This window comes from Camelus dromedarius, chromosome 10 (genome assembly GCF_036321535.1).
Source record: "Camelus dromedarius isolate mCamDro1 chromosome 10, mCamDro1.pat, whole genome shotgun sequence".
In the NCBI taxonomy this organism is placed as follows: Eukaryota; Metazoa; Chordata; class Mammalia; order Artiodactyla; family Camelidae; genus Camelus; species Camelus dromedarius.
Window position 1 is genome coordinate 19020819 of NC_087445.1, and position 22398 is coordinate 19043216.

At 37.1% G+C, this 22398-nt stretch overlaps 1 protein-coding gene across 3 annotated transcripts; it reads left to right on the forward strand.

Annotated features, from left to right (window-relative positions):
- The first annotated feature begins 222 nt into the window (after positions 1 to 222).
- On the forward strand, positions 223 to 22174 carry HACD4 (3-hydroxyacyl-CoA dehydratase 4). 3 transcript variants are annotated; one of them, XM_064490169.1, is made up of 8 exons: positions 223 to 389; positions 774 to 919; positions 2301 to 2404; positions 4671 to 4798; positions 13501 to 13613; positions 17910 to 18016; positions 20725 to 20850; positions 21750 to 22174. In XM_064490169.1, the coding sequence occupies exons 2-8, from the start codon at positions 882 to 884 to the stop codon at positions 21830 to 21832; spliced, it is 699 nt and encodes a 232-aa protein (XP_064346239.1). In that variant the 5' UTR covers positions 223 to 389; positions 774 to 881; the 3' UTR covers positions 21833 to 22174. The 3 variants fall into 3 exon arrangements, with proteins under 3 accessions (XP_064346239.1, XP_031305487.1, XP_031305488.1); XM_031449627.2 differs by lacking the exon at positions 223 to 389 and having other exon boundaries at positions 505 to 919; XM_031449628.2 differs by lacking the exons at positions 223 to 389; positions 774 to 919 and adding an exon at positions 954 to 1061.
- Positions 22175 to 22398: the final 224 nt, after the last annotated feature.

Consider the following 22398-nt stretch of genomic DNA (forward strand, 5'->3'; position numbering starts at 1 on the left):
GGAAGGGTATTTTTAAAGCACTGAAAGAAAAAACAACAGCCACAACTTTCTGCTTTCTGTCTTCATAAATTAGCTTCCATTTTCTAGAATTTTATGTAAATGTAATTATAAAGGATGTCCTCTTTCTTATCAGCACAGTAGGAAGTGGGTCACCAGAGCATGAAGAAGACAGCGATGCCACAGGCCTGAGAGATCAGCAGAAGGTTTTCTGAGTGTTGGGCAAAGGATAGGGAGCTGAACACAACGTGAATAAAAGGATATGCGAGCATCAGTGAGGACCCAGGGGCGATGAGAGGGCAAGGATGCCATACTGCAGGAATCACGTCCCTTCGCTGAAAAGGTGTTAGGGAAGGTTGCTCACGAGCTCGCTCGCTAAACAGCTCTCACAGGTGAGGGTAATAAGAGAAGTGCACCCCCCCCGGGGGGGGGCCCACGCATCCCAGGAGGCTTTGGGATGGAGCGTCTGCACGCTTCTGGGGGTCAGGGGTCAGGAGGAAGGGGCCATTAATTTGCCCGAGGCTGCCACGCAGTCTCAGCCCAGAGATTAGAAAGTCGGATGCGGAGCTTGGAGACCCTGCGGGGAGGTAGTGGTGGTGGGGTCGGCGCCTGGCCGACCCAGCCCCGTGCACTTGCCGCGCCCGGGAGTGCCACGCGTGCTGCCGCGCTCGCGCCGCCTAAGGAACTTCAGGAACTTGATTTTCATTTGGTGCCCACTGCACGACCTGAGGCTTTTTTTTTTTTTTCTTTCTTTCTTTCTTTCTTAAATTGCTGAGTGTGGAGAGGCCCCGCCCTTCCGCGCCCGGCCGCCGGGCCACCCGTCCCGCTCTCCCCGGCGGGTGTTCCTTCCCGGACGGCGCTGGAGGGCCTGGCGACAGCAGCCCATGGGACCCGTGTCGCTGCCCGCCTGGCTGCAGCCCAGGTAGGGCGCCCGGCCGAGGCCGGGGGCGAGGGGGTGCGGGAGGAGGGGCTGCCGGGAGGGGCTCCCCCCGACTCAGCACCTAGTCGGGCACCCGCCAGCGCCGCGCAGCCTTGCCCCTGGCACTCCCTGGAGTTCTGGACAGGTATTAGCCAATTCATTTCTCTCGGAAACTTTAAGAATAACTGTTACTTCCCCCATTTTACAGATGAGGAAATGGCAAATGGCTACCCTTCTATTGTGCGCTCTCTGCCAGTCGTTCTCCTCTCCTCCTCTCCCCCCACCCCTACCCCTTCCTTTCCCTTCCCTTCCCTTTCTCAAACCCAGTGTTGCAGGGAGATGTTGTTATATACCTGCTGCATAAATACCAATCACGTGTGTAGATTTCGGAGCCCAATTCCAGAAGAATCGGCTCGGTGGAATAGGGGTAGACCTTGGGATGTGCATGTTTAACCCACCGGCCAGATGATTCTGATGCGGGTTTAGGGGAGGAATTCCCCTTCCCTACTCCTTTAGTCTTACTTCAGTCACCTGTAGGGGTGCCCGAGAATAATCAAGCTACACTATATCTGCTTCTCAACTTACTTGCCTAATTTCTCTGAGGTTTCACATCTCCCACTAGGAGAAAACCTTGTCTACACTGGCAGGATCTCTCTCACCACTTTTCTGAGCCCAGAGGCAACACTTCAAAGGATGCCTTCTCTGACTCAAACGTGTATCTGTCAGTCTTCTCTTAGTCATCTCCCCAGCACCCATTTTAAAACCCTGCGTGACTTCCCTTTTTCGACCTGAGAGACTAAACTAACTGCTTTCTACACGTGTCTGGTGAAGGACACTATCTGCCCCTGGAAAATATAACAGGAGGCAGTGACAGTGGTGAGATACCCCAGTCACACAATGCATTCACAAATCAGGTGTGTCCAATGACTGAATTACTCACCACTTGGGAATGCCACCCTCACTTCTCCCCTCTTGTAACTATAAAACTAGTTATTGTTCAAGTTCTGCATTTAGCAGGAATATACATGAACATAGTGACCACATCAGCCCCTCTCTATCCATCTTTTCTTTTCAAAAACATTCAAAACCAACTTTGCAATGCTTTCTTTAGTCCTTTGGGGAGCAGCAAGGTTAGAGCTCTATCAAAGATGAAAGTGGATTGTGAAATACAGAATATTTGGCTTCACACAAACTCTGGATGCTCGCTTGAGCAGATAGTGCTTTCAGACGGGTAACCAAATAAAAGAACCTGATACAGAATAGTTGTCTCTTGCTGGTCTCTTGGTTGGCCTGTAAGTTAGTTAAAAGATGTGTATATTGCTGAAAGGGTGGTTATAAAGTATTTCATGTGTTTAAAAGAAGTATTTTCCTGTATTTATTATAGGTATAGGAAGAATGCCTATCTTTTCATCTACTACTTAATCCAGTTCTGTGGCCACTCATGGATATTTACAAATATGACGGTCAGATTCTTTTCATTTGGAAAAGGTAAAAAAAAAAAAAAAAAGCCCTAACAGTTTTGAATTTTTCACTTTTAATCCTTGCTTTCACCTAGTCCTGGTTTTAACAATTTAACTTCTATGAACTTCACCTAATATCCTTCACTTCTCTAAAATTTAGGGGCCATATTTTCCAGTAACCGTACTTCTTTTGTACTGCAAAAACCAAAACCTTTTTGGAGAAGTGGGGAGGTAAGGTGAGGGAAAGGGGTCTGGCTTCCTGCTAGTAGGCATTTGCCCTGAAAACACAGACATGGCATTGGGGTGGTGCCATTTCACTATTCCTTTTTGGTTCTGCACCAAACCTTAGCAGATTTGGTGTATTTTGAGGAAATCTGTAAATTCCAGTATAGAATTCTGTTTGTGCAGAGATACCAGGAATTAACCAATTCTTCTCTTGTTTTTTATTCCCCAGGTTTGAGGTAACTGGGAACTACTAACAAATGAAAGACAAACTTTATATTCCTCAGGCTTCTATTTGGTCCCCTTAAGGGGTAATGTGTCCCTAAGGAAATGACACTTTTTAGATGACTCGTCACCTTTGTGGGAGTTAGCATTAATGGTTTAAGTCATAAGCTTCCTCCACTTTCCTAAAAAGTGAAGATTTTAAATGCATTTCAGTTTTGAAAAAATGAATCACTAAATGACTGTCAAAAGAACATTCTTTTCATTTTCCTTCCCCACATGGGTAAGTGTCATCACAGTTGACAGCTGTTGCATGACTTGACAATTTGAGCAACTGCTAGTTTCAGCTAAAAACAATTACGAAGAATATATCTGGGAAAAGTCATGCTGGGCTCATCAATTCAGACTTCTGTATTATAAAAGAATTAATCTACTTCTGAGGTACCATAAACTGTTTTATGTTGTTTTTTCTTACTGCAAATCTGCAGATAAATTCCTGCCTTTGTTAAGAACCTCCAAAGATACAACCTGAGGCTTGAATTTCAACTAGGAGTGTTGGGAGTCCTCAAGCAGAGGAAAACACAGGCGTTGGGAAGACTTCTCATATTTTTAGGAAAAAAAATCATTATCTATACCTTGGGAGTTATCTGTAGCTTTGTGGGCATATTATAGGTCATTCACAACAAACAACAAACTCTTTCTTATGCTGCCTGGCCTTTCCAGTGGGGGAAAAAATGCCTTAGGCAGCAGTATATTATTTCTTAATTGCTATCCTGCCATTATAATTATAGAAGCTGCTTATTATTAAAGAAGCACAACCCGTTCGTGTGGAAGGTGGACTGTAAAGAACTATGTGGGATTCAGTACAATTCCTGAATCATTGTGTGAATTAAGTAGCTCAACAGCAGTCAAGCACCTAAACTAGTGACACCTGCTCCCATGCTCCTTCCCAGAGCTGTGAGACGGATAACGCTCTTGTAGCAGGTGCAGGGGCGTGGGTAAGAGCACGGACTGCCTGTGCCTTGGGAATCGTCTGTGAGTTAGGGACAATGATAATGTCTCCCTCACAGAACTGCTAAGAAGAGAAACACTTAGGGTTTGGTAAATTATTATCCTGTGAAGAATAAACTAGGGAGGGGAGACAACCAAGACTTCCCTGGACGTTTCTTAACATGGCAGGATTTCACTTTAAAATTTAAACCAACACTTTTATCCTATTTAGAGGAACATTTGTTTCCCTCCCATTTCAGCTGTCTCCAAATGCAGTATTTCTTTTATAGAAATCTCTGCAATGGGCCCAAGTCCTTGTGTTTAAAACCCACAAAAAATCCAGAAAGCACTAACCACGTATATATGGGACACAAATGCTGGATATATGTAAGATGTTTGATATCATGGCATCAGTACTGTCATTTCCATAAAGCTTCTCTGAAATCATAGTTTCTCATCTCTGTCATTTTCTTGTCAATGGACAAGGTGTGAACACAATAAACTTACCTCCAGCCTGTTTTCACTGGTGTAGTCTAGATTCTAGCTGGTTACTTTGATGTGGGAATTGCTTTATAATCTCATAAGTGGGGAATAAATGCTTTAGCTTTGGCCATGGAGCCTTATTTTTCAAGTTTTACATTCTGTTTGGAAGAGGAGCAATTAAAATGTACAATGATATGAAGTGCTTTCTTTGGTTGCACAGTGTTTGTAATAATTTAGTAATCTATTTGGGAAATTTCTCCCATGTACAGTGAAAAAGGAAGTAAATAATCTGAATTTTATTTGAAAGTGCTGCATAGATTTGGGTTGTGATCTAGGTTTTACTTACTATATCTGTTTTTTTAATTCACTGGACACAGATTCAATGGTTGACACTTTTTATGCAATTGGACTTGTGATGCGACTTTGCCAGTCCATTTCCCTCTTGGAGTTGCTGCACATATATGTTGGCATCGAGTCAAACCATCTTCTTCCTAGGTTTCTGCAGGTAGGTTTTAATCACATTATTTGTATTATAGAATCTGTTGCATACTTAACTTTGTTCTATTAATGGCCTCTCTTGACTTTATGGCAGTTCAAAAGCCAACCTTTGCTAACTTGCAACCCAAGTCACTAACAAAGAGAGTTTAGTGGAAAACTTACCTTATTCTAAAATACTGCATGGTTAGAATAGCCAGTTAGAATCATTCTGGGCAACGATGCTTGTTGCGCTGTGCATCGCTGCAGTGATCCTCTCCTGAGAAGAGATTTCACATCCACTTCCCACTCGCACTGTACCCTGGGCAGTATAGGACAGAGAGGCATAGGACTGGAGCCTTTCACACCTGGGTTTGATAGAGGCTGTATAGAGGAAAAGACACCACACACACATGGCCTGGCAGAGAGTAGATGATCAAAAAAAAGTCCCCTTAACCCATATCCGGAGATTAGGATACTCGCCAGCCCTTTCTTGTTCATTCTGCTGCTTTTACTAAATACAAACGGAAAGGAGAGATCATCATGTTTATCTAGTGTAGCATCTAATCATATATACCTGGGGATTCTACAGACCTAGATTCAAATTCCAGTTCTACCTCTTAATATTTGTATGAATTTAAACGAGTCATGTTATTGTTCCAAACTTGATTTTCTCATGTGATGTGAAAATAACATGCATCTTCTGGAGTAACTGAGAAAATGGGTGGGATATGTTCCTAGCATTTAGTTGAGAACACAATACCTGGTCGCTGTTGCTGTTGTTTTAGCTATCATTTGTTCCTTCTACTATGTCTCTAGCCCTAGGTGACCATGTTCCTTTTAAACGTAGCTTGAAGGAAGATGGGAAATTCACTGGTAGAGATTCAGTATAGGAAATCATTGCTGAATGAAGGCAAGAAAAATAAAAAAGTGATATTTTCCATAAGGAGAGACAAGGGTTAGGTGACTATATGCACATATGTTTATACAACTTACAGAAAAAGGTATTTGTATGAGTATCATTTTAACTATTTGCAAAATAAATTAGAAAAATGGATAAATGGCCAAATATGACAAGTTTGCTTTGTAAAAATAATAATATATCAGAATCTGATTATATTGCCAGCACCTAGCAAAGTGCTTAGAACATAAATAGACCTCTTAAATTTTGTTGAATGGAGTGACATAGATCCTTCTATTAAAGTTTGCTTAAAATACCATGAAGGTTTAATAGATGGAAATAGGAGTATAAACCTAAGGAGTCTATCAAGAACTCAGCATTATGAGATTATGGGGGATTATAAATTTTACTTACTCAGTAAAAATAGAGAAAATAGTATTCGTTTGGATGAAGGTATTTTAAGTGTTGACATAGCAAATGTAAAATAAAAATTGGGGCGATACTTAGAGTAAAAACTAATATCAGAATAGTCGGTTAGCTAGCCAAGACCTAGATGGAATTGCCTTAAATATATTTCCTTATAAAATAAAAAGGGGGTACATATCTGTCTGAGAAGGAGCGTATTATTTAGGAACAGGATTTATTGGTGTTTATTACTTAACTTAGATTCATAAGCATAGCCTTATGCTAATTTTAGAGACCAGAATTAACAACCCAGATTAAATGAAATCTGTATTCTATCATATGGAATTGTTTTGCTTGGTGTATGATCAAACTCATCTAAAATATAAGCTGTGTTTTCTTTCTTTCTTTTTTTTAAAACATTTTTTATTGATTTATAATCATTTTACAATGTTGTGTCAAATTCCAATGTAGAGCACAATTTTTCAGTTATACATGAACATATACATTCATTGTCACATTGTTTTCTCTGTGAGCTACCATAAGATCTGGTATATATTTCCCTGTGCTATACAGTATAATCTTGTTTATCTATTCTACATTTTGAAATCCCAGTCTATCCCTTCCCACCCCCACCTCCTTGGCAACCACAAGTTTGTATTCTAGTCTATGAGTCTGTTTCTGTTTTGTATTTATGGTTTGTTTGTTTGTTTGTTTAGATTCCACATATGAGCGATCTCATATGGTATTTTTCTTTCTCTTTCTGGCTTACTTCACTTAGAATGACATTCTCCAGGAGCATCCATGTTGCTGCAAATGGCTTTATGTTGTTGGTTTTTATGGCTGAACAGTATTCCATTGTATAAATAGACCATATCTTCTTTATCCAGTCATCAGTTGATGGACATTTAGGCTGTTTCCATGTCTTGGCTATTGTAAATAGTGCTGCTATGAATGTTGGGGTGCAGGTGTCATTTTGGAGTAGGGTTCCTTCTGGGTATATGCCCAGGAGCGGGATTCCTGGGTCATACGGTAAGTCTATTCCTAGTCTTTTGAGGAATCTCCACACTGTTTTCCACAGTGGCTGCACCAAACTGCATTCCCATCAGCAGTGTAGGAGGGTTCCCTTTTCTCCACAGCCTCCCCAGCATTTGTCATTTGTGGATTTTTGAATGATGGCCATTCTAACTGGTGTGAGGTGATACCTCATTGTAGTTTGGATTTGCATTTCTCTGATAATTAGTGATGTTGATCATTTGTATGTCTTCCTTGGAGAATTGCTTGTGTTTTCTTTCAGTATATATTTTTTGGACTTTTACTTTTTTAGGCTAATGCTGATTTCATGGTAAAATAGAAGTCTCAAAGTTAAGAGTGGTATTAATTTAGTTATTGCCAGTGTGGGGAATGCAAATGAGAAACAGGACAGGTAAATCTGTAAGAAAATAGAGCACCTTGAAGATGCCTAGAAAATGTACACATTTTTTTAATGCTTCCAAAATTATGAGGTTTGCCCAATAATATAAATTGTTATACAACTTAGAAATCTGATTTCTTGGAGTTCCAGAAATTCCAGAATATTTAAGTGTGATTTTAATCATTATTAATTGAAACTGTAGTGGCTTACAGAAGCATGATCACTGTAATAAATTATGTCCTGGTTTGGTAATTGAAAAATAATGGTGAGTATACACTGACACTTTTTATTCAAAGGTGAGGTTGCAAAGTCTGCTGTTGATGGAGATCTGATTTTTAAGGCTTTATTGTTGGGAGGAGTAACAAGTCAGGGATCACAGTAGGGAAGACAGTTACCATTCTCATCCTGGGCTGATTATTATTAATTTTTGTTGTGATTGTTTGGCTTTCTCTTTTTATTTCTTTGAGATTTTTATCTGTCCTCTCTTTCTTTTGTTCATTTACTGTCTTTTCTGTGGTTTTCAGAGTGGACATGGTATTGGAGAAAACTTCAAAAACAGCTCCAAAGGTTAAAGTTTCATTTTCTCCCCTGTTCCGTTATTAGAGTTCTGCAGACAATTAGAAGAATTCCCTCATTATGAGATGACTCTGAGGCCCCTGCTTTAAAATAACCAAACAAAACTCTAAGGTTGTGTAATCATTCTTGGTTTTCCTGTTTCCCCATTTTTTAAGTGAAGAAACGATATAGTTGAGAATGTGGCTAAAATACTCACACAGTAATCATAGCTGACTGTATACAGTATCTTGAAAAATGCATGGTGTCTAGCTGCTTTCAAGTAGGTTGAAAAACATATCTGTACATTTGTGATGTTGTTTTGACATTACCTTTGTGAAACTGCTAAGTCACAACAGAATTCTCTTTTTGGGAACTAGTCTTCAAAAATAATAAGTAATTCCAAAAAGTAATTCCAAAAAGCAGTAGGAACGGTTATCTAGTTGAGCAATTAGAATTACATGTATCACGTGGTGCATATGGTAAAGGGGGTTTATTTGTTTTCTCTGTTTTTTTCTGTACATTTTTAAATGTTTTATACACATCTTTATTTTGACAGCTATGGAAAAGCCATTATAATTTTCTAAAATTACACACAATTGCTAAAGGGAAAAGGGGGGAACCCATTTACAGTAAGACTATAATAATTTAATACAGCAATGTATAGTTTATGTATTTTTTTTAAATGCACTTTAGGGGTAAAGGGCAAATCTATAACAGTTGTTTACAGATATCTATTTTGGGAAATAATTACATGCTAATTAAAATTATATAAGTAAAGTAAACTTTTGATATTTTTAATTTATAAAATGAGAAAGTAAAAAAGGTCCAAAAGCAGCATATAACTATTATTAAAAGTGATAATATAAGTGAAAACTGGGCATCTATAATCCCTTGCTCCCAAATGAGCTTGCATATTTTATTAGCTTGATTAAAAAATAGAAGCTAGTTTATTTCAGTATATTTAATCGAAACAACTTGGCTTTTATGGAGCAGAAATACTACCAACCCTAAAATACTGATTTTGAAGGGCTTTGTTCTGACTTCGCTTGTGTGGAAGCCTGGGAAAGAGGTTTCTATCAATATGGCTTTAGGATGATTCAACTCAAGGAGCAGGGAAATACCTACAAAACTAGCCTTTGTATCATGACATTAGGCTGATGTGCCTTTAAGAAACTCTCAGAGTTACCCAGTTTACTCCTTTGCCTTTTGAGAAATGCTTGAAATGCAAAGACTTTATATATAACTGAATTAAAATGGCTAAATTCTGCATCCTTACTTTTGCTGTAAACACTGCTGCACATGTATTGACTTTACAGTTTTTAAAATCTGTAAATCAAAACCCTGGGAATTATTACTTCCCAATTATGCCTACATAAATTCCATTTGTGAGCCCAAATTGCAAGAACCATTTAAATTTTTACCAGTATCACCACCTATTTCTGATAAGGACAAGCAGGAGTATGTTTGCCAAAAATCACTCTAAAGATTTCCCAGTAACAGATTCTTATGTGAACAGATATGAAGGAAATCCCCAAGGAGAGAGTCTCAAAATAAAGTCTTTTAGGAAAACAGCCAAGTTTCACCCTAATTTCTTTTTACCTGTGAAGCAGGTGCTTCTTTGCATTTAAATTACCTTTCTTTTGCCATAAAATCATACAGCTTTTTCTCTCCAGTTTTAAGTTGAGAACAGGTTTATATTGTTAGAAATAAAACTGTACTGGGGATAGTGATGTGCTGTGAGAGTCTCAAAACTTTGATGCCTCCTGGGAAGGAATTACATACACAATTCACTCTGTAGTGAAGATTTTAGATTTTTCTGCCTTTTTTTTTGCATTTGATCAGTGGAGTTCTTCAGTGTGATAGTTGCAGAGCTATATCCACAGTATAATTTTAAAGATGCTGAGATTAACTTTTTTATTTACTAGCAGTCTTGATTATCTATGTAGAAAAATATATTTCTATAAATGTACTAATCTCTCTAGTTCTATAAATATATTAATCCCTACACCGAATTTATTTTTATCTCCAGCGTATTTACTTAAAATAAAAGTTAAAGGTCATGTAAATTGTAAATGATGGAACAGAAATTTTGATTTGGGCTATTTGTCCTGAAGTCCCAACTATTATGCTACATTTGTTTACTGTCTATCTCACCAACTAGGATAAAAATACCATGAGGGCTGGGACTTGGTCTTGTTCACAGGGCTGTATCCCCCCCAGGATTCAGAATAGTGAACTCAATAGATAGGTATTGATTGATGAATAAATAAGTGAAAATACAGAATTATTTAAATACTTTGTCTTACAGAAGAAAGTAATTGGTGATTTTTGAACATATAGGGTATGTTTCTGAAGTTCTCAATGAAATTTCACAGGATTAAAATAGTTTGGGATATCCTTTTGGTAATATAATAGTCTTTGGAGCTAAAACTAATTTATTTTTAAGACTCTAGAAATTCTCTCTATGGTTGAAGTATGATATTACCCCTTCAGTAATTTAAAACTAATTTTGCTAGCTGCCATTTATAAAGTAGTAACTTAGTTTTAGTCATTGCTTAATCTTGAGTTCAGGATTCCCAAATAGAATATAAAAATGCAAAATATTTTTTATAGTTACCATATTTTTGTGTTGACCACATTACCACCATGTTTAATTTGGCCTAAGTTATAGGGGTTTTTTTTTGCTATGCTTTAAATCTGCCTGTTTGAGTTGCACTAAACATTGAGTTGCACTAAACAAGATCATTCATTAGTAATTGTCACATTCTCATAGGATTTGTTTAAAATGATAAAGTGCCAAGTTTTCCTAAGTGTAAAACTCCAAATAACTGGTCAAAATATTATATGTAAAGAGAAGTAATAAATTTTAAAAGTCTGTTCTTCAGAATTGTTTTCGTGTTAATTTAGAAAATCAAGGAGGCTCTTGTTTTAAGGTTTAACTTTTGAGGAAAGGCTTTTTTTTTTTAGAGAATAAACTGTAACCTGGTTATTAGGTGAAGGTGTAGCCCATAAAACAGCAAAGGTGAAAAATATCTTAGTGTTTCAGAACAAAGGATTTAGAATCACATTGTCTGTATTTTGGTTCCATATCTGTAGGCAAGTCACTAACTTTGTAAAATACAATGTCCTTTGTAAAAAGCAGATAATAACAATAGCACTTACTTTTTAGGGTCGTTATGGAGATTAAATGAGATGGCATATGTTTGGAACCTGGCACAAAGTAACCAATAAATATTGGCTTTTTACTAATTTAAGAATATCTCCACCTAAATTCTCCCTTTGTATTGCCACTGAATGGTCAAGTTAGAATTAACCATCAGATAATTTGTTAATTAGTCTGATATTGTATGGAAGTGAGGGTCTTCACATACCCTCATGTATGTATATGGTTGTGTCTTGGAGGGTCATGCTGATTGCTGACTCATATGCAATTGGGATTCCATCACTAACGTGCCATAGTCCCTCAAGTGATGATTTTCTACAGTTTAAGTGTGTAGCTCCAGTCTCTCTCTTTTAGCAGATTCTGCCCTCCAGACTCATCAGTTAAGGGGCAGTCTGACATCAGGGATTGTCTACAGCTCTGGAAACCAGGAGACTTATGATATATATGTTTCCAGGTCTGCCACTAGTTTGGGCAAGTCAATGTCTCTGGTTCCCAGTTGCCTTATTTGTAAAAAGGTGGGGTTGGGCAAGTATCTAGGGGGGCCCCTAGAGATCCATCTAGCAAAAGGTAGCTTGTTTTCTCTTTCAGTAGTCAACCATGTAATCAGAAATATGTGTTGTGTTTATGCATTCATGTGTGTATCTCTTGAGATTTTTGTCAAAAATGAGATCATTTTCCTTATTAGCAGGCACTGATTAAATGTGAGATTAGGCTGTGCCTAAGTACTTGTTTGCTGCTAAGATCTTATATCTGAAGGCCCCCGGGTGTCACGACAGCAAACTTGGATCATTCAGTAATTATCACTGCAGTTGAGTCTAATTCATTATATAAATATAACTAAATTAAATCAAGAAACTAGGGCATTGTAAACAAAGATTCAGAAAAGAAAAAAGAGCTAGGGAGGTAGCTTCCATTGACTAACTAAGGTTTGAATCATATCTAATTTCCTTAGCCAAGCAAGGACCCTCTTGACTCACCAACCAGTGTGGTTATAGACACGCTGATACAGCTTCCGTGTGCAGATTTCTGATCATGTGGCCCAATATTGGCAAATCTTGGATTTCTCAGCACTCGGTGATTTTCTAGGACTAGCAGCCTGTGATTCTAAGTCATAGATTATCCCAGTCTTTTTCTTCCGCTTTAAAAAATATAAAGCAGTCCTCCTCTTTCCTTTATCACTAATATGCTCCCTCAATCTCAAATATATTTTCCTTTGACTCTTGTGAGGAAAGTAAAATGTTCTATTAAAGAAAAAATGCAGAATGTACTAAGTATATCAATACAACGTAAGAAAGCACATTATATTTAGGTTTTAAAGAGGAATGTATATTTTGAGGTCAATAATTGGAGCTAAGCCATAGGTGTGTGCATTCTCAATGATTTGAAAATGCTTATTAACTTGGAAAAAAATGAATCTGTTGATTCTTTCCACTAGCTTATGAGGGTTTAGGATTATGTTATTTGTCTTCCCTTCCTCCCCTATTCCCCCATCCTCCTCCCCACAAACCCCCCAAAAAACTATGATGGCTTTCCTGTTGGATGAAATGGAAATTTCTTGCCCTGTCATTTAAAACTTAGCAGCCCAGCCCCCAACACATTATCACTTTTATCTTCTGTGATTTCCTTCTGTGCACCCTGACTCAAGCCCCCAGGGGCTCTCGGGACTCCCCAGCACACCCTGCATTTTCACACCTTTGCCTCTTTGCTCGGGCTGCTCCTTTGACTTAGGATGCCCATTCACCTAGCCAGTCTTCCTGACAAACCTCTGTCCATTTTTCAAGATCCATCTGAAATGTTGCCTGTCTCCATAAATCTCTCTGCATCTTTTCCCCAGACAAGTATCTCCCTCATCTGTGCTTCCATACATAACCCTTTAAATGACAGCATTATTCACTCTGTGTTAGAGTTACTGCCTCACATTTTCCTACTACTGCTACCCTCTGTAGCAAGGACCATGCTTTCATTATATATATAATCTTAGTGTCTAATACATAGTGGACACTCCATAAAGGCTTGTCAAAATGAGTAAAAACGTGTGCATATGTCACAAGAAGGGACATGTTCTGATTGAGATAAAATGTTATCCTTTTATTCATTGTGTATAATTTGGAGAATACAGAAAAACAAAAAGGAAGTGAAATTCACCCGTAACCCTACTCCCTCAGAGATCATGTTGACTGTTTAGTATATATATAATTAAAGCATACTTTTGAGAGGAACTCTGGTTTTTAAAATTAGAAAATTACCTCCATGCTTAACAGAGGATCCTAATTCTTGACTTTGCTATTTCTTTGTTAGCTCACTGAAAGAATAATCATCCTCTTTGTGGTGATCACCAGTCAAGAGGAAGTCCAAGAGAAATATGTGGTGTGCGTTCTATTCATTTTTTGGAATCTATTGGATATGGTAAGGTAAGGAGGCAAAATAATCTCCTAAAACAAAGCCGAATTGCTTCTACAGTGAAACCAGTAATAGCTGCTTACATTTGGTTACTCTGAATGAGAGAGAAAAACATAACCCCTTTTTCAAATTATTTCATCTTGATATGAAAATGTATTTTTAGTGCTTTTCATAATGGGCATATCAAAGATAATGAAAACCTACTGTGGTATTACAAGAGCAAATCAGTGCATTCAGGTTCCCAGCAGAAGTCTTGGCAAAACACCAATTTGGAATAAACCTCACAGCTGTTTGCTAATGAAAGGCATTCCTTGCAGTTGCTTTGGTACACGTTACTTTAATAAGCAAAGCAAGACTTTTGTTATATCATGGTCAGAATTTACAAAGTTGGTTTCTGTGAATTCAAGAATATTTTAAATATAGGGCCTCATCTCTCTGGGGAAAAAAACGCATCTCCATAAACATTTTTGTATACAATTCTCGTGGGTTCAAATAACTGGAGTTCTTTCATGGGACTCACGGACTCACTGGGAATCTTTGGGCCTCAGGTTAAGAACTGTTGCTCTAGATTGTTTTATGTTTCCTCCTAATTCTAAAACTTTGCAACCAGATGAGCCTAGGCTTATCTCTTTTTATCCCTACCAGCAGTGGTGTAAAAGCCCCCTTTGCTCAGTGGCTCACTTGGGGGAGACTTTGAAACTTGCTTCAGCTCTCACAAATGAGAACTGCCCCTCCTGCATGAAAGGTCAGGATGTGGATAGGTAAAGCCCTAGCGTTTTAGCTGAGGTTATATAAATTCTTTATTTACTGTACTGTAAATAATTTAGTTGAGTTAAGATATTCTAAATAATGAGTTGAGCCCTAGAGTGAATTAGAATAAAATATTTTGTTGAATTAAAATGACTATAATGATTTGTACATGTAACTTAGTTATTTCTCATTTTTAACTGAAAGTTTTGTGGACTTGGGGCAAACTTCAGGGACTTTCGTAACCTGTGACTTCCTGTTTACAAGATGTGGAGCTTTATTTGGGACTGTGGCCTTCTAATGTTTTATTCTCTGGTATGTCTGACTCCTTCAGTGTCGATTCAGCCTCAGATAAGCTCAGCAGACCTATTAGCAAAGTGGCTTTGGCACTGAGAATGGCATCATGATGTCATGGAAAGACTTTTGGACATAGAAGTAGACCTCAGGTTGAACTTCACTGCCACTACTTACCTGCTATATGATCTTGGGCAAATAACATAACCTTAAAAAATGTGGTAATTTGTGTACCTTAATATTTACCCTTTTAAAGTATAAAATTTGTGGGTCTTAGTGTATTCAAAGACATGTGTAACCATCACTACTGTCTAATTTGAGAACATTTTTTATTACTCTCAAAAGAAGCCTCGCATGCATTAGCCATCACTCCCCATTCTCTCCTCTTCCCCGCCCCTGGCAACCACTAACATACTGTCTGAATGGATTTGCCTATTCTGGACATTCCATAGAAATGGAATCATACACCATGTGGCTTTTTATGACTGACTTTTTTTTAACCTAGCATAATATTTTCAAGGTTTAGCCATGCTGGAACAAGTATCAGTATTTTATTCCTTTTTATGGTTGAATAGTATTCTGTTATATTGATATACCAATTTTAATTTATTCATTTATCAGTTGGTGGACATTTGGGTTGTTTCTACTTTTTGGTCATGAAGAACAGTGCTATGGATTCCTATGTACAAGCTTTTGTGTGCAAATAGATTTTCATATCTCTTAGCTTAGGAGTAAAATTCCTAAATACTTAACCTTTTTGAAACTCATTTTTTTCCTCTGTAAAATGAGGGTAGAATTATCTTCCCAATTTAGCCTAGAATAACTTTTTTAAAAGCAACTTCCTCAACCTGATAAAAGCATCTATGAAAACTCCACAGTTAATGTGATGGTTAATGATGAAGGACTGATCTTTCCTCCAAAGAGCAGGAACAAAACAACAATGTCCACTCTTGCCACTTCTATTCAACATTGTACTGGATGTTCTAGCCATGGAAGTTAGGCAAGAAAATGATGTAAAAGGCATCTACATTGGAAAGGATGGGGTACAGTTACTTTTGTTGGTAGGTGACATGATCTTGTGTATAAAAAATCTTAAGGAATTCACTAAAGAATATTAGAATAAGCTAGTTCAGTTTGTATTGTAGAACACAAAAGTAATAAACTGTTGACCCTTGAACAGCATGGGCATTAGAGGCGCTGACCTTCCATGCAGTTGAAAATTTATATATAGCTTATAGTTGGTCCTTCATACTCTTCATACACATAGTTCCTCTGTATCTACTGTTCTGCATCTGTATTCAACCAACGCCAGATAGTGTAGTACTATAGTATTTACTATTGAAAAAAATCTGCATATAAGTGGACCTGCACATTTCAAACTCGTGTTGTTCAAGGGTCAGCTGTACCAATACAGCTTGTATTCCACACATTTACAGTGGCCTATCCTAAAATAAAATCAAGAAAACAATTCTGTGTACAACAGCATCACAAAAATAAAGTACTTAGACATAAATTTAACAAAAGATGTGCAGAACTTATACACTGAAAACTGTAAAACATTTTCTGGGAAATTAAAGAAGATATAATTAAATGGAAAGATATCCCATGTTTATGGGTTGAAGACTTAATGTTATTAAGATGGAGTACTCCTCAAATCGATCTACAGATTCAGTGTATCCCTATCAGAATCCTAGCTAACTTCTTTGCAGAATTTGAGAAGCTGACCCAGAAACTCAAATGGGAACTCAAGGAACCCAGGGTAGCCAAAACAATCTTAAAGAAGAAGAGCATAGTTGGAAGAGTCACACTACCCAATTTCAAAACTTACTACAAAGCAACAAAAACCAAGCGTGTGATATGGACATAATGATATATCATGGAATAGAATTGATAATTCAAAGATAAACTCTCATATTTATGTCAACTGATTTTTGACAGGATGCCAAGGCCATTCAGTAGGGGAAAATAGTCTTTTAAATGAATGGTGCTGGGACAACTGGATATCCACATACAGAAGAATGAAGTTGGACCCTTATCATATACAAAAATTAGTTTAAAATAGATCAAAAACCTAAATTTAAGAGCTACAATTATATAACTCTTAGAAGAAAACATAGGGGTACATCTTTGTGATCTTGGATTTGACAATAAGACTTTTAGATTTAATACCTAAAGCACAAGCAACAACAAAATAAGATACATTGGACTTCATCAAAAGTGATTTTTAAACATATGAAAAGATGCTTACCTACTCTTGTAATAAGAAAAAAAAATCAAAGTAAAGTAGTGAAATACCATTTTTCACTAACATTAGTAAAGTACAAAAAGTTCGGTAACATGCCACGTTTGGTGAGTACTTGCACTGTTGATGTATAGTATATATAGTGTATACACACAGACAAAAGCATATGCAAAAATATTTTAGAAAGAATACATAAGAAATTTGTATTGGCCATTGCCTCTGAGGAGTGGAATTAGGGTCCTGGAATGAGAGAAAGACTTACTTTTCTACATTCGTGTTTTCAGGGCTTTGGATTTTGTTTTGCCATATGTATGTACTGCCTATTCTGGTAGTTCGAAGTGTGGCCTCTGGACCAGTGGCAGCAGCATCACGTGGAACTTGTTTGTAATGCAAATTCTCAGGTCCACTGAATCTGACACTCTGGGGATAGGGTGTAGCAATTCGTGCTTTAGCAAGCCCTCTGAGTGGTTCTGATGTATACCTAATCTTGAGAACCACCGCCTAGTCAGGGAAATAAAAAGGTGTTGACCACCTCAGCTGTTACATCACAAAGGCATATTTAAGACGACCTACTGTTCCCAAAACAAGTTCCTAAGGCCAATACTTGTATTAATCACACAAAATGGCACGTTTTATTTTTAAAATTCACTTCCTAGATATTTACAAGTATGTCTGTCTTAAAAAACTTACCTGTTACAGATAATGGGCTTGACTTCTGAGTGAAACTGAAGTCACTAATCTAGAAAACTTGCAACTGTAATTTGCTGGGGAATAAGGGTTACATTTTTTTTCTGCACCTCCACGATTATCCGTGATCCACCCCGTGAGACAAGCTAAACCGACATGGTTCCTCTTCCTCCATTTTTTACCTCTCCTCCTGCTTACATTATAGGAAATAAAGTAAGGAATTTGCATACTTTCCAGTTTTATCTGTGTATTTAAGTACACAGCAAGGTATTTTCTTCTGTTATTCCCCAGACATCAGCAGCAAGTGATGTTTATGAGCAAACTTACCTCCTTTCAGGTACACCTACAGCATGTTATCAGTCATAGGAATTTCCTATGCTGTCTTGACATGGCTCAGTCAAACTCTGTGGATGCCAATTTATCCTTTGTGTGTTCTCGCTGAAGGTAAGAAAAGACTGACTTGCTGTTTTTCTTACTGACAAAAGCAATCTAGTTATAGTGGTTCATGAAACTTTTTGATGATTAAATTACTAGTTTTGCTACTCTTCAGCTGACTCAGTGTTATCTTTCCTGGCATACTTGATGCAAAGAAGCAAGGCATTAAAAAACAAAGTTAGAAGGGGAAGCAGCTCGGCATAGTAGACAAAATATTGGATGAGGAATGAAGACATCTGAGTACTGGCCCTTAAATTCATTAACTCACTGCATGAATTTTGGGTAAATCATTTAACCTTTCTAAGTCTGTTTACTCATCCTAAAGGGGTTTAACATTTAGTGATTCAGTGATTATTTTAATCCATAGAAATTAACCCAGTCTCGGCCAGTGACAGTTAACTCTACCTTATATCTATTGTCAGTTTCTCAGGAAAGCATTCCTCAGTTTCCTTGTCTGTATCAATTCCCCCTAGTATAGCACCATGAATCTCTTTTGTAAGACCTGTCTTACTTATAATTAGACATTCGTGTGATTCTTGGATAATGTCTATTTCTCTGTCTAGCCTCTAAGCACTATGGGTCTATGGGGTTGTCTTTGTTTCTTCCTTTCTTTATCTTTTGCACCCAGTATATATGCTAAATAAGTACTGAATGAATTATTAAATACAACATGAAGTAGGCTAATTACTAGCCTAACTGTAAACCTAAAGCTTAAACTCAAATAATTAAAACCATCAAATTTGCAAAGAGCTTGGGGATATTTGGGGAGTATATGCTTCCTTCCCTAATGGATTTGGCAGACTGGTAGGGAACTCTGAAACAGACATGATAAAAGTTTTGGAAAAACCAAGGCATAAATAAATTAAGAGAGCACATGTTAAGGTAACTAAGGGAAAACATACAGAAACAAACTTAACGTAAAGTGATGGTGATGTTGGCAATAATTGGAAGGTATATATGATACAACCATATGTTTTCTATCTACCAGAGAAAAGGAGCTTATATTACAGTAAATCAGATTAGGTATAGTTTTAAAATCTGTTTTCAAAAGGAAGAATTATTAAATTTTGAAACAGACTATGCCAAAAGAATCTAGAGAATAATCTTGAAAACCATAAAAAATGGATTACCCATTTCTTTGAGAACCAAACCCCTCACTCACTGAAAGATTTATTTATTAAATACATTAATTTGTTATATACTATGAAAAATACTATAAAGAATATGTAAAGGAATAAAGAAGAAATAGGACTAACATTTTCCTAAAAATAAAGGGTGAATAAATATATAGGAAACCTTTCTTTTTATTCCATAATTATAATCCTTCTCCTTTTTAGGAGAGCTGTGTTTCTCTATGGTTGTCATAAAATGCATATTCTTTTATTAAAATTAGATTCATAAACTTGCAATTAAAAAACAAAGCAAATGCAGGAAAATTTTGACAGCAAATATAACAAAATGTCAATGATGATTAATTCTGAGTGGTAGAATATAGGTGACTGTAATTTTATCTTTATATGTTTCTATGTATTTCAAGTATCCCAAAGTATAAAAACACGTAGTTAAGAAAACCTACTTAACTTCTGATAATTCTAAAATCTTTTAATAACTATAGTTTCCCATTGAATAATTTAAGAGAAAAATCAAGTTCATATTAATAATCAAATCAACTGTACTGATAAAATGCCAGAGACTTAGGTGCTGCCCATGGAAATCTTAGATGGCATGCTTTGGTGTCAATTACAGACTCTGCCATTGCCACTGTCTGGCTCCAGCAGCTGTGGGCACCTGACTTTTCCTGTCTTCTTAAAAAAAGAAACTAAAAAAAATAATTTTAGATACAAGAAGTTATAAAAAATAGTGCATCATTTCCATGTACCCTTCACCCAATTTACCCTAACATTAACATCTTACATAACCACACTACATTAACATTTCATTCCATGAAATGTTGTCAAAAATCTACACATGGGGTACAGTTTCATAAAACATCCGTTGTTTTATCTGACACCAGCTTTCTCCCTCAGAATAATTTGGGTCAGCATTTCTCACAGCATTCCTCAGAATTTTTATTTTTTTTTTTTATTAAGTACTGCTGGGGACAGGGAGGAGGAAACATTGAGTGAAACTAGTTTCTTTATTGCAGAACTTTCCTAAATCTCTACCAATGTGTGTTATAAAGCTCCAAGAGGGAAATACATGAAGCATTTTCCATATTATTCAACTATTTGTAGCTAAGGAGACAGGTATTTTGTAGCTAAGGAGACAGGTATTTTGAGGTACATTTTAGGTACAAATGACTATGTTTAAAATAAATAAGCTTCAAGGATATATTGTACAGCACAGGGAATGTAAATATAGCCAGTATTTTATAGTAATTCTAAATGGAGTATAACCTTTAGAAATTGCAAATCACTATGTTGTACACCTGGAACTTACATAATATCAACTATAGTTCAATAAAAAAGGAACACTGTAACCTATGTAGGCCTAATAAAGTAAAATATGGACAAAAATTCAGCGAATCATACTGCTATAATGACCTTGCCAATCTGATCATTAAGCAGATTTCTATATCAAACTGTAGCTTTGGCAAAAGGATTCAGCAGTTATCACAAAATTGTCATTTTTAAATTCAGGATATTCTTTAACCGTGCAGACATATATACACGTCCATGTAGGAGGGGAACCCTCATGATTCTATTTTCTTTAAACAGCATTTGCCATCTATCAGTCACTGCCTTATTTTGAATCATTTGGCACATACTCCACAAAGCTGCCCTTTGACCTACTCATCTATTTCCCATATGTGCTGAAAATGTATCTCATGATGCTTTTTATAGGTAAGTGCTTTTTTGTTTTGTTTTTGCATGCTTCCTGTGCTTTCTGAGTTGTGCTGCCATCTACCTTAATAGAAAGGGCTGTAAACATGGGAGATTTGAAGAGGAAGGCTGACACGATGAACTAGATCTTGTTAGTAAAGCATTTACAAATTACAATGCTTTTTGCAGGACATCACGAGATCAGATATATCACTCTTTGCACTGTCTGAACAGGAACAGTTTTACTAGCAGAAAATGTAGCTGCTTTGTGTATGAAATACAGAAGTTTTCACCACAAACACAAGTAAACACAAAGAACACGAAGAAAATATAGATGTCAAACTAAGTAAGCTTGGCTATTTCTCGTTTTCCCATTGCTATCTGTTTTGTTTCCTGTTTGTTGGCCTTATGTGCTAGCATTTCCTAGCAGGCAACTGGGAGTGCTAAAGACTCAAGAAAAACATATGGAACAAAAACTTAACAGTTGAGAAAATTTGCTCAATTAATTTGTCCAGGAAATTTGGAAAAAGACTTCTGTTGTTAAGTTTTAATTGCTCCAGCTCTAAGCTTCACAAATCCCTAAGATAATTATTACCTTTAGAAGGTAACAAGTATCAGATATATAGGAACAACACATAAACCAGAAGACCAATGTAAAACTTTAGGGGAAATGGAGAGAGCTACCATAAAGAAAGGGGAAAGTTCCTTCTTTGCAGTAAACAAAACAGTAAGGTAGAGGAGTTCGCTTTACTTCCACTTCTGCAGAAAATCTGGACACTCTTTAAATAATCCTTCTTCGAGTCTCCCTTGCAAGTTCCCTGTCCCTGGACTGCAGGCAGCACTCTGTATTTTAAACCCATGGTTCTTTCCAGAGGAATGGTTCGCCAGTCTTACTTCTGCCACTTCCTTCTCTACATTAGGTATGTATTTTACGTACAGCCATCTTTACTCAGAAAGAAGAGACATCCTCAGAGTCTTTCCCATTAAAAAGAAGAAAATGTGAAGCACGGCACTCATGTGACGTAAGAAAAGAGAGGCTTGTGGATTCAGCTGCAGTAAACACAAGACAGGAAGCGTTCGGGTGGAAAAATACCTAGTATGTGACAGAAGTCTGTGACATGAAATAACAGCACTCCTCCCCAGAACTCTTGACGTAATCTATGCCTATGTTTTTCACACAGTTTTCAGTACGAATACTTTGCACAACCTGTTTCACCAAAGCTGTGGATTTTACACAAGTTTATATTGTGTGAAGCCTGATTATTTCCCTGTAAGGTCAATGAGAAACGGGAAATTAACTGAAGTAGATTCAATTAAACTGAGAAACCAGAGTTGTTAACCTAAATTACATCCATTTGCATCTATTTCTTTTCACTTCTGAGTTCCCAAATAGCAGCTGCGCTGTGGGAGAAAAGCAATGTGAAATGTGTTCTGCAATTGTCTCGAATAACTTACTTTATAAGACAGATGTCACTGTCCCCAGAGTTAACATCCACCTTAAACATTAGACACACGTAGAAAATTAAACATTTTTTAAACCATGAAAGAGTATTTGTTAAACATAACACA

Excerpts from the sequence above, each read along its gene's own strand:
- HACD4 (XM_064490169.1), top strand. The coding sequence starts at position 882 with ATGGGACCCGTGTCGCTGCCCGCCTGGCTGCAGCCCAG. Across the intron at positions 4,799-13,500 it reads TTCTTCCTAGGTTTCTGCAG|CTCACTGAAAGAATAATCAT; the intron begins GTAGGTTTTAAT and ends TTTCTTTGTTAG. Across the intron at positions 18,017-20,724 it reads TTTGTGTGTTCTCGCTGAAG|CATTTGCCATCTATCAGTCA; the intron begins GTAAGAAAAGAC and ends TTCTTTAAACAG.